The sequence below is a fragment of the Saccostrea cucullata genome, unplaced genomic scaffold (assembly GCF_032062105.1).
Source record: "Saccostrea cucullata isolate Sc308-1 unplaced genomic scaffold, CSIRO_AGI_Scuc_v1 ctg8983, whole genome shotgun sequence".
NCBI classification, from domain to species: domain Eukaryota; kingdom Metazoa; phylum Mollusca; class Bivalvia; order Ostreida; family Ostreidae; genus Saccostrea; species Saccostrea cuccullata.
The window spans coordinates 1-17,444 of record NW_026926257.1 but is presented as its reverse complement, the minus strand read 5'-3'; the positions used below and the strand labels follow the sequence as shown (position 1 = coordinate 17,444).

The window sequence follows — 17,444 nt, the reverse complement described above, 5'->3', positions numbered from 1 at the left end:
GAGAAAAAAAAAATAGCTACATGTGGGCCTTTTTAATTATTTAATGTTAAATTCAAAAATATATTCAAAATTTGCATTGGTACTATTTATAAATAATAATTACAGTTAGATAAAAGATTTTTTTTAAATTAAAAATGCTACACATTTTATAAGGACCTCGCTAAAGAGAGTATTCCATGCTACCCTCAAATAAAACCCAACAATTTATTAAATGACCATGAAATAAGATTATGCTACCATTCTCCCATAACATAAACTATGTGAATAATTATTGGGGAATTAATGAATTACCGGTAGCTTTTAATTTATAAACAAGTTATTAAAAGCGTATATTTATTTAAAAAAAAAATGAAAATACCGGGAATTGTGATTTCTTTCTTTTTGTTTTACTAGTGTTTACCTGGCCGATTAATGTAAATAAGATGGTATCAACACCCATAATTTTTTCAATCGCCTTTGGGCAGAAAAAATTGATACACAGTCATGTTATTTGGGTATTTGTATCAGTGTGACACATCATTGAACATGCTGGTAAACAATGACCATAATTTCAATTTATTTAATGCGAAAAAAATGTGATAAATAAAATGTGTAAAAATTTCTTTCGAGATTTATTAATTTTGAACATAATCTGAAGCTTCCATTCTGGTGAATTACAGATGTACACTCTAACATTTACAAATAAAACACTTAAAACTGAGCTTTATAGAGCTAGGCATTAACGATAATTAAATTGACATGTCAGTAAAAATAATCATGACTGAAAAATAATACTTGGCAAAATTAACAAAGAATTTTTTTTTAAAGCCCCAATACTTAAAAAAAACTCTTACTTTAGAGTATCCCGATAGTCTAAATAGGCCATATAATGATAAGATCTATTTAAAGCTTAATTTTCGTTATAAAAAATAAATATGTGAACCAGTATCAATCACAGAAGAATTATTAATATACCCAAGCATTGTGGTTAAATATTCATTGTTCAGTGTAATTCATATATGCACATGTAAGTGTGAAAGCTTTCTTCCTCCAATAAATATTTTATTAAATTATTCCAATTTTTATGCGCGTACATGTTCTGTTCATAAATGACCTTCGCGTACAAGTAAGGATTCCTGTTATACTACCCAGAATCAATTTCTACTGCCTTTTATAGTTCTATTGTTTATTGGAAATCTCATTTCTGAATTCGCTCCTCCCATTAAATTAATAAACTCCGCCCTATGAGACTGCTGGGACTGCTCTTTGGGACCGCTGAGACTGCTGGGACTGCTGTGGGACTGCTCTAGGACCGCTGTGGGACTGCTTTAGCAGTCCCAAGGACTGCTCTGGGACTGCTTTGTGTCAGATTGGGTCTGGTCGGTACTGTATGTCAATTCTAAATCTCCCTTCAACGACTCATTTTGATAACTTAAGTTTATAGTTCCTTCTGTATACGCAAACTAATAATGAGCTTGTAGAAGGAAAAAAATCGCAAGAAAAGGAAGAACATGAATATAGAGGAAAATTTTGGTTCGCGAATTAAAGTTCCTTTACAGTTGTAATTTATTTAGAATTATTATACTAACAGAGACTCAATTTTGCATAAAAGTTAAACACATAATCAATGGAGTTTTTCAAGCTTTTTGAAAATGCGAAAGAATGGAAAATTTAAAGTAGTCACATGCTGTAACATTTCGTGTATATGATAGTTTTGTTGCAAGTAAACAAAACAACTGAGAGCCTGCAAGTTCAGAATACATGTCACTCAGAGCTTTCATCACACATGAGTGACCAAAGCAGTCCCCAGGGACAGCTTGTACTGCTCGGACTTAGAGTCCAAAAAGTTCTTGTCACAAGGAATACACATGTGAAATACTGTAGATTCTTAAATATGCGCGTATAATTAATTATCGCGTAATTTAAGGTGCGAAGCACTACACGCGAAATAAAATTACTCGCCTTTATTTTTATGGCTTTGAAATCTATGAAAAATCTCTTGATCCACCGTCGATTCGTGATTTATTATTCTCGCGCATTGACGTTGAAGAGCTAATACGCGATAAAAAGTACTCGAAAAGAAAAAAAGTATCTACGGTATGAAGGCCATACCTCTATAGTCTACTTAATCAAAAGTTATGGGTAAGGTTAATAACGTTTTTCGGACAAACAGAGAGACACAGACAGGCAGACAATAAACCTTCGACTTCTGTGAGCCATGTTTCCTGGAGTGACCTAACTGACGTTATTAAAGACAAACAGACAGCTAGACAGACAGATACTTGACAGACAGCACACACACAGCTAGTCAGACGGACGAACACGACAAAAACTAAAAGTTTTTCATATATGACTGAAACGTAATAGCAACGTTATAGAACACTCACATTACATGGAATAACCTGATGCCCACTGGAAATTGATTGTGCTAAAGATATATTAAACAGGGCAACGGACACCTGGTAAAACCCTGTAATTGCGTGGACCTTGAGGTCCACGGAGTGAATATATAAGCCAGGTTAAACCGAATGCCAGGGGCAAACGACAGGTTAGGCAAGAGCAAGAATGCTAGAGAGTTCGCCAATTAGGCAAATTGCCCGTAGAATAATTCGCCCTTTTCGAATGAGAGTATACCATTTTTTTTTTTTAGCAAATCGCGCTTTTAAATCCGCAAATCGTATTTATATATTCATTGGCGGATCCGAATTTCATTCTTATACATATACTTTTATATACAAACTAAACATTGATTCTATGGCACAAGCAAAAAAGTAGGGAGAACTTGCAGTATATAGAAACATTTACTTAACAACTTGAATAAAAAAGTCATTCAAAGATAAGTTTTATCTTTTGAAAGATAGAACAAGTTTTTACCGGCATAAGTTTTGTGAATTAAGGCTCGCAAAGTATTATGATATTTCCCCAATCCAAATACCATTTGATAGAGGTCTTAACAACAGTTTTTAATGTTGGGCTTGGGGGGGGGGGGGTTTCGGGCTTTGACAAAAAAATATGTGTACTTCAGAGCTGTGCTAAACATGTACCGTCAGATCTATGTTCCCATGATAGTATATTAATCCGGAACAGGTGTCAAGTCCCAGCCATTATAGGTTACATGTATCAAATTAACCCGATTTTTTCAAACTGGCAAAACAAAAAGTTAATCGGAAATAAAATTTAACAATTTTTCTTTAAGACTACAAGCAGTCAAAAGTACATGTAACGCTATATATAGCATGGTTAAATCTACATAAAGAGGGCGATGTCTTATTACTTGTTTATGTGGGAAATGGTTACTCTGACGCTCAAAAATTGTTATTCATCATCATACCATAAAATTAAATACTTAACAACTTAAAACTATTGTAGCAAGATAAACAACAATAAACATACCAATGCATTAAAAATAGTCGCTTTAGTTAAATCCTACCCAGCATGCACGTTATTAACAAATCACTGATCCAAACTAACTTGTAGACATGAAGTCATTTTGGTAATGACGATATATATATTTAATGTGAAAGGCAGGTCAAAAAATTTCTTTTATAGTGAAAGATATTTCGAGTCCTATTTCATCCTGATTCCACCCGGTTTCTGTCTAACAGTCTTACTGAGTTCTTTAAAGATGAAAGGTAGACTCTGTCTTTTGATTTCCGCCTAAGATCATAGCAGACATTTTCACAAAGGTTACCCTACTTGGTTTATCCAATATATTACACCCCCGAGAAAGGGTTCAACAAGAGGACACAGTTTTGTAAAAGAATATAACAGAAATGTCTTTACAATTCTCTCCACTCAAATCAACAAAGCAAAAATAAGTCATTTTATTAAAGCGGCATCTTCAGATAATGCACATTTGAAAACTGTAAAATTACATTTTTTCCGGGTGCTTTATTGTCGTGTTTTCGAGGTTTGAATAGGCAAACGTCTTTAAGACAACCACGAAATGTATATTATTACAAACAAAATTGTTTAACATTTCTTTATCTTTGAAATCAAATCCCCCCAAAAAGCATTCTGTTTCGAAAAATCAAGAAAAAAGAACCCCTTTTCTTTTCAGTAGCGAATAGTCGTCCCCAAATAAATGTTAAGGTGTCTTTTTATAAAAAGAAGATTTAGTTTCAATACAAGCATTTATGTAGGAAACAAAGATAATCAATTCAAATTGTGGCTGGTCCAAAATTTAGAAAAAATGGGTTCGTATGAAATTCAAACTAAAATATCTTTAATAGTTATTTATTTACGTGAAGATATAATGTTGTACACTGTTTGAAAGCATTTTCGTCGAAAGAACAAATATACAGATTAAAAAAAAAACATTTTAAATTATTTCTTATCTATTTTCAAAGGTATTTTAGAAGCAATCCCCCTGAAAGGAAAATATACCATTCCAAGCAGAGTGGTGTATGCATTTTTTAAAGAATTACATGTATTTTTATCTTTTGTCGAAAATCATCATTATTTTATCAAAATTTATTTTCCTTTGACTACCTTGAATAAATCATAAAAAAGTCATAAAAATTTGTAAACTTTTCTTAATTCAAAACAGATATTAAAAATGTTGGACACATTTGTCATCTATTTCCTCATTAATTAAAATGAGAGAATTTCCTCCATTTTGTAGAAAAATCTATAGCTTGAAAATAAAAACATAAAATGCAAAATATATATTATATATTTTGCATTTTTTTTCATTTTTGCTTCAATAATGCTTATTTAATTAATTTTATTCTTACAATTAAAAAAATATATGAATTTTATTGTCAATAGCCAAATATATTGAAAAAAATTCAGGGTATTACTACGAACGTGTAATTGAAAGGATATATTGCCGTCTGTGTAATTGGTGAGCAATGTCGGATCCTATCATATTATTATAATATATTATTATATATTTATGTAAATACCGAAGTATGAAAAATGTACAAACTGAAATAGTAATTTTAAAGTAAACTAAAAGCAGAAAAGTGCGTTTTTAATTTGCCATATAATAATTTTGTAATTCCTGTTTCATTGTTCACGTATATCGTTACATTAAAAATAGTAAGGGCTCAAGTAATAAAAGAAAAATAAATTTATAAACAAAAAGACTCACACTTTTCACCCAAAAGAATGAATTCTTCGTCGTCAAGTCCTGTAATTAATTTAATGAAAATATTGAGAAAATGTTGAAATCAAATCTCTGATTATTAAATGATACAAGATTATTGTCAAACTGGTAAAGACGTCGTTACACTCACTTTATTATTTTCATATTTAAAGTCTGTGAACATGTATATGCAATGTTTTAATTTTTTATACACTATACACGTAACTGATCTCAGCATTAAAAGTGACAATTAACAATTATATTGATATTTTCATTTGTCTATTTAGACTGTTTAATTCAGGAATAGATAATATATATGATTGCATGTAAAAGTCTGGTTTCTTTAATGTTATACTAATTTTTCGTCGTAAAATTTTTTTTATCAGAAATGTATCAATACACACACACACAGAGAGAGAGAGAGAGAGAGAGAGAGAGAGAGAGAGAGAGAGAGAGAGAGAGAGAGAGAGAGAGAGAGAGACAGAGAGAGAGAGAGAGAAACAGAGAGAGATTGTATATTGTTTAACGTGTCTCTGGAGAATATTTCACTCATATGGAGACGTCACCGTACGCCGGTGAAGGGCTTCAAAATTTGACCTATATTCAGCACTCAGGGCCATTGAGCAGTGAAAACAATTTATATATGCCATTAATTAAAAAAATTTCAAAAAGCATCTAAAGTGGCGGAATTTATTAAATCTAGTAACTGTTTCCTAGCTGTTTGCATGACAAGCAATCGTTTTCTCGCTGACGGAATGTGTCTACATATATATGGACAAGTTTCTTTCTTATCTATTACACAAGATAGGAACAAGATATCAAATTCTTTACATTAAATGATATGAAGGGACAGTTGTTCTAGTGGAAGTCATTTTGAAATAGTTGCCGTTTTAATTTTTAAGCAAAAACTTTTAAGGGCTAAAAATTCCTAATTTAAGAGAACAGTTCCTTTCGGGTGGTTTTAAATGAAATTAAATACCTGTACAATTCTTACAAATGTACTCTTCATCTATTAACATAACATTTTAGATATCAATACTTCAACGAAGTCTATTAAGGCAAGTTCAGGGTACTTATTTAAAAGTAAAAAAATCAAAATGATCGGCAATTTTGTAACAGAAATACATAGTATGTATTTGCATTTTATCGAAAGATGATCAATGTATCATGCTATCTGTAATGGCATTTAGCTCTACTCTAGATCTTAGATTTCTTTGTGATTTCTTTATTTTTTGTTTGTTGTTTAATGAAAATAACTTACTAGAGTATTTAAAAAGGACATGGAGATAACGAAAAGTATTCAGTATCAAAGTCCATAAAATAATACAAAATAAGAGCAGAGCAAACACGGACCCCCGAAACATCAGAAGTGGGATCAGGTGCCATGGAGGAGTGAGCATCCCCTGCCATCCGGTTACCCCAGCCGTGAGCGCCTTGTCATAATCAGAAAATAACGGAAAAAATCCGTTGTCAATTCATGATCAGTGCATAAAAATAGAATAACAATTAGTACATGTATGAAAAACGTCAGTCAGCATTTGACTAAATGATAAATTGTATTTGCTGACAAGGTCATTGTATCGACCAGATAACTTACGAAATGATGACTTTAAGAGAGACAGTGCTGATATTCTTGTTTCATCAACTTGCTTGTCAATAATTTACCTCGTTTTAGAAATTGCTCAAACGTAGAGCATGCTCTTGCGTATCGAATCAACTGAGATATATATATTCCGTATGCAGGTTATGAAGGTATATTGCTGCATAAGTAAGGGAAGTTGACGATAGAAAAGTAAAAGACATCACTTTTATCATACAGCACGCCTGGTTGTTAGATAACCATTTGTGTCGTTCTTAAGTAATAGATACAAGTATGAAACAGATGTGTCGGACTCTGTGGTTTCTTTTATCTCGATGCTCAACTTTTATTTGTGTATAAAATATATTGTAGCATTTTACTAACCTTTTTTATTCTTTCTCTGTAGGTTTTTCCACCTCATAATTATGAAAACAAGTATTCCGATGGAAAAATAAATTGTACCTGTCACTGCAACTAATCTAAAAAAAGCAATAAATCAATTTGTTTAGTACGTAAATTGAAATATCAAGAAAAGATGTCATATGTGTTAAGTTGAACTTACATATACACACTGGTATGTAGTATCGAGTCATCCTCGGGTACCGTTGTCACTCTTTTATAAGTAGTCAGATTTGTTGATGTATGATTGGTTGATTCGCAAGGTTTATCTAAAAATATTAATATAACATCCTTCATCAGGAATAATATTTTATTTTTACAAATACGAGCTTTGAAATTACATCACTATTACTCACACAAGTGTGCTTCTGATGATAGAAATCTGTGAGGACATGTAGAAGACTGGCTACAATTTATACTTTCATTTATTTGAAGTTCCGTGTTGTTATAAAGCACACATACGCCTGTAATAGAAATGAAATGACTTTTGAGCTGGAAAAAAGACCTAAAATATTTTTACTTAAATTAACCTTTCAACTAAAATAAGTTTTTTTTTGCTTTGTTGTTTCTTTGTTTATTAACGTCCCTATGTAACAAATTTTTATTTAATGACGATGTTGTCGTTAAAAGAAATGAATTATACCTATAGAAAATAAAAGGATCGTAGACAAATTTCCGTTATGATCACTAAGATTTGTTGACGTTATTCACAAACTCCAATATCATCTCTTTTTTGGAAATTATTCAATTTGATCGCGAACTTTTACTTTATTATTGTGTGGGAAATTCGAACATTATAAATGTACCAATTGTGTTCTGAAACCCGTAATGCATGGTTTAAACTTTATCACCGCACCTTTGGGTGATAGTTTTAAAAGAATAAATATTTCTGTAGTATCTTTTTTTTAAAATCCGTACTAATGCAAAAAAATATGTGATTTGTGTTTGTAAACTAAGGACCAAAACTGCATCAAGAAAATTGAGATCTATACATAATTTTAACCTTTGACATTCTGTCCTCAAAATCGACGAGCGTCTTTTTTAGGCCAATGGGAGTTGCTGTGTAAAATTTCATTTCAAAAGGTTCCTGAGATACTTGTTACATTGTGCCTTAATTTATTTCGGTCAGGAAAAAATCTCCTCGATGCATCTACGCTGCTTGTACTCTCAAGGCGCTCCGACTACGCTCATTTTAAGAATTAACCCCGAATCTTGTTTGCCACCACCCGCTAATAAAAATAAGCTTGTTTTGAACATTCCAAAATAGGCGTGACTAGAGCGTCGTGTTTTCCAACCGTAAAGATCCTACAGCGATCATGCTTCGTTTATGAAGACTCAACAACGTTTCTCCCGCGATTTTTCACGATCAGCTACGTTTTCAGCCATACTTTGATCGAAGTAGAAGTGGTGCCTATGTTTAAACTATATTTTTTTCAATGAAATGAATGGTTTTCATAGCTTAAATTATTTTCAAAATTTGATTTAGCCTTCCAGAAAATACGTATTGTATTGTATTTTTAAATTATTATGAAGTTCAAGTTGATTGCATTATTTTCTTTTTTTGTTAACATTCGTAATTTTATTATTTGAATTCTACATTTACGAGGGGTGATCAAAAAGCTCGCGAACTACTTCTATATTTACAAAACCAAAATTTAGATCAAAATGAAATTTGGCACAGATAAATTCATAAACATGTTCATTAAAAAAGCATATGTAATGGAACATTTTTCCCGTGTTTGCGACGTTTCAATTTGTAAATGACGTCATAAGGTAGATCACTTCTGACAAAAATGGTTAACTCAGTCGTATTCGAGAAACGAACAGCTATAAAGTTAAATGCATATCTTGAAAATTCCTTTGTAGAAGTTTATAATAATTTGTATACGGTTTATTGAGATAACAGACTTTCCAGACGTATTATCATTAATTAGATTGATTGATTAAGTAAAGGAATGGAGACATTCAAAAATAATATTTGTTCTGTTGTTCAGTAAATGCAAACTGGGAGAGAGGCGTGTCATTTGTTAAGCGATTTTATAAGAAAGATTGCCAACTTACAGTTAGAGAAATAGATGAATATCTCTACATCGATATAGTTATCAAATCTCTAAAAGATCGCTTACTTTAGAATTTAAACATATCAGATATGATCAAGTGAAGGCGCCCAAAATTTATCCACATGAAATAAATGACGCTCAAAAGACAGAAGACTTGGGTTTTGATAGTTACCATGCTCAATCTGCAAAAAACTATCATAATTTACCCATACTATCGTTGAGATTACGGCAATTTCTGACAAATGGGCTGTATTTGTTAGAAAAAATAACTACCATGGGCAGAAATATAAGGGTCTGAAAAAATTAAAGCTTCTGTGACAGAAGGCTACAGAGGATGTAACGTGACCGCCAATATCACGTGATCTGCGCATGGACAGAATGGTTGCAAATGTGCATTGAACTCGGAGAGTACGTCGTTGAAACTTTTTTAACACTGAAACCCTATTTCATATCTTTTTTTTTGAAAGTTATTCAATTAGTTCGCGAACTTTTTGATCACCCCTCGTACAAGTAAGATTACCATGAAATACGACGAAAACAAGCAGAATTCATGCTCATATTAAACGCCATTTCTACATAGTGGTATATTTTTCTCTAAACTTATTTACTGAATGCAATTTAAAAGAGAAAAAAGTTAGCAATTTATGTTTCTCTCTACCATCGCATATTCATTTTTATACTTACCATAAATGTATGTTTCAGCAGCACACACTTCCACTAGATTTCCAGAAAGATCAGTAGGAAGACAGTGATACTTGAATTTCGATGAATTTGTACAAGACTGCTCTTGTGCAAGCCTATAACAAGCTTTTGTTTGTGCTCTTATTTTGGTACTTTCTTCGCTTTCTGGACATTGTATAACAATTGTTTCTGTCCTGGCAGACAAAGGACAGCGCTGAGCAGCCGAGGTAGTGAGCTACAAAATTTCAACCATATTCTTGTGAAATAGATCGAAATTTAAACTTAATGAACTATCTCTAAGATAACGTTTAATCATCAAGCAGTCAATGTAACGAAAATTCTTATAAAGTAATACTTACGGTAATGATAAGCAGGCATAGCTGAACAATACATTCCATGTCACAGTTTGAATATCACTGCATCTGGAAAAATTAATAACAGTCACAGTTGCTTGAAATTAAGTCTACAAGCATACTTTTGAAATGCATTTACCCTACGAAAAATGTGGATATCTCGAAAGATTTTTTACTGTATTCGTATGTTAAAGAAACCTAGATCTTTGGTTGCATTGTTCGTACATGCAAGATTTAGACCTCTCAAGACTGACCTTAATATAATATAATATCAGAAAATTAATTTCAGGAAGTTGCAAGCGAAAAAAAAAATGTTGATGTGACTGACATATAAAATATTCAAGTTGTCGGGGATGTTTGGATTATATTTATAAGCTATAGGTATATTTTTTAAAAATGAAAATATGTAACATTAAGTGTGCTAAATGTTTAGTAAACCAAAAGTTTCCATTTTGATATTCGGAAAGTTTCTGTGAAGAGGTTTCGTAGATTTTTTTTTACCAATCATTCTCTATCTATGCATGTAAGTGTTTTCTTAAGTGATTGTAATCCAGAGCAAGAACCCATGGGCTTGAACATACATTAACTATGGATGCCTGCATATTTCTTTGACTAACTGTGGCTTTTCTGTCCTTTACATTTGAACTTAAATTGTGTGGCCCCGCCCTACCCCCAGGGATCGTGACTTGAACAGACTTGAATCTACAATACATGAGAATGTTTCCATATGAATATGATTTGTCATGACTTCACCATTCGTGAAAAGATTTTTAAAAAATCTATTTATTTCTACGTAAAACTTAGATTCTTTGCTGTGGCTCCGCCCCTACCCCAAGGGGTCATGATTTGGACAAACTTGAATCTACACTACCTAAGGTCATCAAGCTTCCATATAAATATGACCATCCATGCCTTTGTTATTATTTAGAATATTTTAAAAGATTTTTATATATTTATATGAAAAACTTTGATCTACCATTGTGGTCCCACCCTACCCTACCCTACCCCTCTGGGTCATGATTTGAACAAATCTTAATCTTCACTACCTGAAGAGGCTTCCAATTCATGTCTTTTTCTCTTGGAAAAAAAAACATTTTTAAAGAATTTCCCTATAAATTTCTAGTTAAAACGTTGATAAGCCATTGTGGTCCTACCCTATCCGCCGGGGTCATGAATTTAAAAAGCGGAATTTTCCATACCTGAGGATGCTTCCATATAAATAAGATCATTCATGTCTTTGCTATTCTTGAGAAGACGATTTTTAAAGACGTTCCCAATATATTTCTATGTAAAACTTTACAGGCATTTTGGCCCTTCCCTACACCCGAGGGTCATGATTTGAAAAAAAAACAACACCTAAATCTACAGTACCTTAGAATACTTCCATATAAATATAATCATTCATGTATTTGCTATTCTTGAAAAGGAGATTTTTAAAGAATTTCGATATGAATTTCTATGTAAGACCATTCGTGCCTTTCGTTTTCTTGAGAAGAAGATTTAAATAGAATTTTCCTAATTATTTCTATTATAAAACTTTAATCAGCCATTGTGGCCCCGCCCTACCCAAGGGGATCATGATGTGAACATATTTGAATCTACACTACCTGAGGATGCTTCCATGTAAATATGACCATTCATGCCTTTGCTTTTCTTGAGAAGAAGATTTTTAAAGAATTTCCCTGTATATTTCTATGTAAAGCTTTGACCGGCCATTGTGGTCCCATCTTTACCCCAGGGGTCATGATTTGAACAAACTTGAATCTGCACTACATGAGGATGCTGCCGTATAGGTTTCATCTTTACTGGCACATTCAGGTTATTGAGAAGGACATTTTTAAAACATACCAACAAAATCTCACTATTTCTGAATTATCTCCCCCTTGATAAGGGCGTTGCCCTTCATTTGAACAAACTTTATTTTCCTTTACCAAAGGATACACTTTGTGCCAAGTTTAGTAGAATTTTTATCAGAAAAACTCATTTCAGCCTTCAGCTTAAAAAAAGATATGTTCGATTTTTAAAATATTTTTTTTACAAGATCAGTACAGTTCTTCCACAGGCCACAAGTAGTAAAATTCCATTACAAAAGGACAAAGGTTAGATATCGTGGGAAAACAAAAGTTTTTCATATAGACAGTAAGACAGCTAGATAGACAGTCAGACCTAAATTATTATCTCCCACTTTCAGTAGAAGTTTTGGGCAATTATAATTGGTCTGACATAGAATTAACCTGTTAAAAATGTGGCACATTATTTGCCCGAAAACTTTTCAATCGGCTTTCCATCCTCACTGTTGACCTGTGTTGCATTGAGGGCTATGCATTCAGCAAGCCCCGTTGAAAATCAAAACAACAGATCTGTCAAAAGATTTGAAGAATGCATTTCACATTTCTGATAAATCTGCATTTCTGTTGTACTACATTTAGCATGAAGTAACATATGCTGAATTCAAAGAAATCTTGGTGTTCTTTTTTGTTGATAATTAAAAAAAGCCAAAGAAATACTTTATAATACCTCATACCTATTTGTACCAGCATTCCAATAACAGTCTGTCAGTTTGCTTGATCGACCTTTTAGTAAGTATATTTCCCTTGTTGAATACACAGACAAATACATTGCATTTCTTTTACCTAAGTAAACAATCATTCAGTTTGTTTAGTAGGATTTGTTTTTTACCGTCGCTGGTATCTGTTCATCCTGTATTTTTTTTTTAAAGTGTATGTGTTTAATCCATCCAGCAAATCAAACAAGAAATAAACAACGTTAAAACGTTCTCTGGGGAAAGAAGTGGTTAATGCGTGACCAAATAATCCTTGGTAGATGTAATCATAGACAGGTACTAAGTAAACCTAGTTCATTTTCAAATGAACTTTATAAAATTGTTTTTCATTACGTTGTTTATTATGTTGTTTGTTACATTTATTTACATTGATACGAATATTACAAGTAAACTGAATGAACATGTATTACTCAAACGGGCCGTCGGATTGCTATGATGTGATGCGTTGAGTTATCTTGAAAGTTAATGAATTTGTATGTCTACATTAATGTTCTTTGTTATTTGTTTACAATGAAAGAAGAATGATTGATACCGAGAATAATCTTATTATTTTATGCGATCTTTGTTAAGTCAAAAGCAATGGTATCCCCTGTTTTAGTTTAATTAACTTTAAAGATGGTAAATGCCTGCAATAATTCTTTCATCAATTTACAAGTAAGATATAATCTAAAAGGAGAAGCAAGCGAAAACATTCTTAATCGGTTACCTCCTCCCCTTTCGGCAATTTAAATTGATGATTCATGCTTAAAAGAAATAACATGTGTATAAATCCCAGATGCTTTTTTGAAAAATCAGAATAGATAGAAATCTATCGGAACATACGTATAAACATGCATGCAGAGGTTCTATCTTATAGTCCTTTCAAGAAGAGCCATAATTGGACTTTTACGAGAAGGTCTGGCTTTTACAGTTGACGGCTTACTTGTACACTAGGACAAAGTGTGGAAGCTATTTAACGATATTAATATTTAGTTCGACATTTTATTCAACAAAAATAACGACTTTTTTTAAATGCACATGAATTTGTACAAGTTGTCTTTGAAGGAAACGACAACCAACCTACCCTACACTACCGGCCCGAGTGCCCCTAACATTTCCAAGGCATTGTCAATATCCATTATATTATCAGTTATGTACCCCCGTATATGACACAGGTTTAAATGTCCAAGTTAACAGTCAACTATTAAAGTCAGTGCTTCTTGTAAAAGTTAACTGATCATGACAATGAGCACATGTGACCGTTCAGTAGGGGCTGCTCACTCCCCCATGCAACGTGGTCCACCCTGATGTTTCGGAGGTCCATGTTTGCTCTGCTCTTGTTTTGTTTTATGGACTTTGAGATTGAATACTGTTCGTTATCTCCAAATCCTTCTGTTCAATGGACATACAAGTAACAGTCTTTTCTGGTTATTGGTGATGTCATATACTGACTGTATCCCAAATTCATAGGTTTATCTGTAAAGTCCCTTGTCTCTTTGTGAACTCTTTTTTATCATGTGATATGTATGAAATAAACCCTTTCACCTTCTTATGCTGCTGAGGACGAAACTTAAAAAAAAACTTTTTTTATAGGCCGTTTAAACGCCTTTTAAAGAATCAAGGTGTTCAGTGGGCGGAGCGTTCAAGGAATGTTATTTGCAATGTAGCTATGACGTCAAAACATTTCGGATTGCGATGTCAAAATCATACTCAAACTGTAGCAAAATGGAGACAAGGATAATTCTTTGAAATGTCAATGAAAATGTTTCATTGTTTTAGGATTTGATACATTCCTTATAACACAATGTGTTAAACCACATGCTATGATGTTGATTGACACATCCTTGCACTTTCACAAATTTTAATTTTGTTCTTTATCCTTAGGAAAAGTCGCAATCTTGTTGTGTGTTAATGAAAATATTAATACTATAATCCAGAAAAATCAAAGTGGACATGATTGAAAGCAAAACAAACACTCAATTTATTGTCAGTCTGTGCAGATGTGGTGAACAGACTTTGGCTATTTAACGCACCCGGTGAATCGTAAACAAAAAACAATAACAGAGATCTTGCCCTGTTTACAAAAACTTGTTTATTTAAAAATATGTTCATTACACGAGTGTGGTCGATATGCTAAACCCTGAACACAACGGAATGACGATACTTGTAAAGGAGTTTTGCTTTTTAACATTTCTACTCTGAATAAAATTATTTTTCTGGATTTAAGCTTTAATATTTCGCATCAATACACAACAAGATTGCCAATTTTCCTAAGGATAAAGAATTAAGTTAAAATTTGTGAAAGTGCAAGGATGTGTCAATCAAACCCGCCAAAAACCTTAAAGTTTTAATAACTTTTAAATGAAATAAGATTTTTAATTAATTTTTGTGTGAAATGCTATTAAAATATATAATTCGTGATATTATGTAGAAAACATTGACTTCAAATCTGTGTCTAAGTACCTTTAATGTTACTGAATATAATTAGCATGACTTACATGTGTAATAAATGAAATGTTAAAGTTTAGCGACAAAAGTGTCAATTTTAAGATAAAACCGAATCTTACACAAAATGTTAGCTTTATATTTCACAACATGTTGGTTTTAAAAGCATAATAAAATAAATATAAGAGCAGAAATGCACTTGTGCTGATTTCTGATAAGTCACTCTCAGAGTATCCCTTTGTAATTTAAAAGGGGAATCTTTATCTTAGAAATATTTCCAATGATATTCATGTATATGGTAAGCATGTACGTGTTTTTAAAACTGATTTACTTATCCTCAATGTGCTATATGTACATTTGATTTATTTATGTCTATTAAAATGCTGCAATTTTTGTTAATACATACAAAGTTTTGCTGAATATTTAATGAAAGTTATAGCGAATGAGGCCTTAAAGAAAGAATGGAGAGCGTTTTGAAAATATTTGTAAGGGTTACCCTTACACACAAATGAGTAGAACATGTTTTACTACGTCATGTAAATCGAAAGTAGAATTTTTCAAATTGACTATTTTTTAAATAGAAAAGGAGATAAATGCATTATAAAGTAACTATTTTCTTATCTATTTTACTGTTACGATAATTAAAAAAATATTTCTTACCTTTAGTTGCCTTAAAGGTGCAAATCAGAACGGTAGACCACACCTGGAAATGCTTAAAGTCACACAACGATGATTTTGTTCCGGTGTAGCTTAGACTTTAAACCCATGTTAAAATTGTCCCGATGTTTATCGGAAATGCATTTACACTGTTATAAAGTGCGTATAGTGAAAATATTGCTTTCGGACACCAGCTACTATTGGTAGCGAAGCAGTTCATGTCAACTAAGCGATAAGAAATGATACAAAGCTTCAAGCTTGCTTAAGACGTAATTATTAATGTTCAGATTGATGTAATATAGTGGAATTACTTATCAGTTGAAAACATGTAAGTAACAATCCAGTAACTGCTTCAGGTCACACCCGTTCAATGTATTTACTGGATGTATTTATATTTTCTTTTTACGTGTTCAACAAGATTTACACTACATTATTTGTGTTAACATTGATAAGACAGGCTTTCAATTCCAGCTTTTTTTAAAATTCTTTTTCTATTTTTTTTTAAATTCATTTTCCGATATAAATCTTCTGCCCCATGGAGTTCTGTAAAGCTGAGGTACTTCGTGTTTTAATTTTATGTACTACTGTAAAGAGGGTACGTTTTAATCTGTTTTATTTTCGCCCCTTTCCCCTCGTCGGAAGTGCGCAAATTCAAAATTTGGCGAATTCAATGTAGATAGTATAAAATATTGAACAAAAATCTTTCTGTAAGAATTTGAAACGAGGCAAGCTTGTTTGCAAATGTGAAAGGACGAAAACAACAATTTCAATAATTATATATTCTATGAAATAAATCTTGTAATCCATCGAAATCATTCGGAATAAAATAATTTTAAATTGTGCACTTTCCGACTTATCGCATATTACTTTGCAGTGAAAGCATCGAAGAAAAAGAAGAAAAAATCCATTTAATTTTATTTTTCAATAGAATAGATCAACAACACAGTATTGGCAGTCTTTGTCATGGCTTTACTTTAATAATACATGTTGAAATAAAATTTGACAAACACTATATCAAATCAGTATATCATTGCATTATGTTATATGTGTGATCTACATCGACTTTGGTTAGTTATGATGTAAAATCAACACTCAATAAAATTTTCAATCAGTCAATATTTTGAAAAATCAATACTTCAATCAAACAACACAAGAAACAACATATCAATCAACATTTTCAATCAGTCAATATGACAATCAATCAGTTCATCAATGTTTTCAAGCACTCAATGTATTCCATAAAAGTGTCAATTAAGATAAGCCCAATTATTGGCCATAGACCTGGAAGAAAACAGAATCAGTGGCAGGCTTAAGCAAAGTTCGGCCATATGTCTTCATGTATGATAAGTAGATTAATATAATACATGAAGACATCCTCTACAAGCGGACAAAAGTTTGCCCTAGTGCCATGACAGGGAGACTGTTTTTACGTACATTGCTGTAGACCTGAAAAACTGGTATTCAGTTAGAATACGGCATGTTACAGGTATGATGATAACCATTATAATCTAATGTAAGAATTGAATACATTAGACCTCCACCTACCTTTGGACTCAATGTCCTCATCAGAAACACCTTGTGAATATAAATGAGTAGCCCCACCTACTCTGAATGAGTGTGATTTGAATATAGATGTGTCTAAACCGATGAATTTCACGGC

At 32.3% G+C, this 17,444-nt stretch overlaps 1 protein-coding gene across 1 annotated transcript; it reads right to left on the bottom strand.

The window, feature by feature from the left end:
* Window positions 1–7,031: 7,031 nt before the first annotated feature.
* On the bottom strand, window positions 7,032–15,845 carry LOC134271234 (uncharacterized; the record flags this gene model as incomplete). Its single annotated transcript, XM_062753468.1, has 6 exons — window positions 15,788–15,845; window positions 10,147–10,209; window positions 9,791–10,022; window positions 7,403–7,510; window positions 7,210–7,315; window positions 7,032–7,126 (listed from the first exon to the last, which is right to left on the bottom strand). Coding segments are annotated over exons 2-6 (580 nt in total), but the record flags the coding sequence as incomplete, so codon positions are not given.
* Window positions 15,846–17,444: the final 1,599 nt, after the last annotated feature.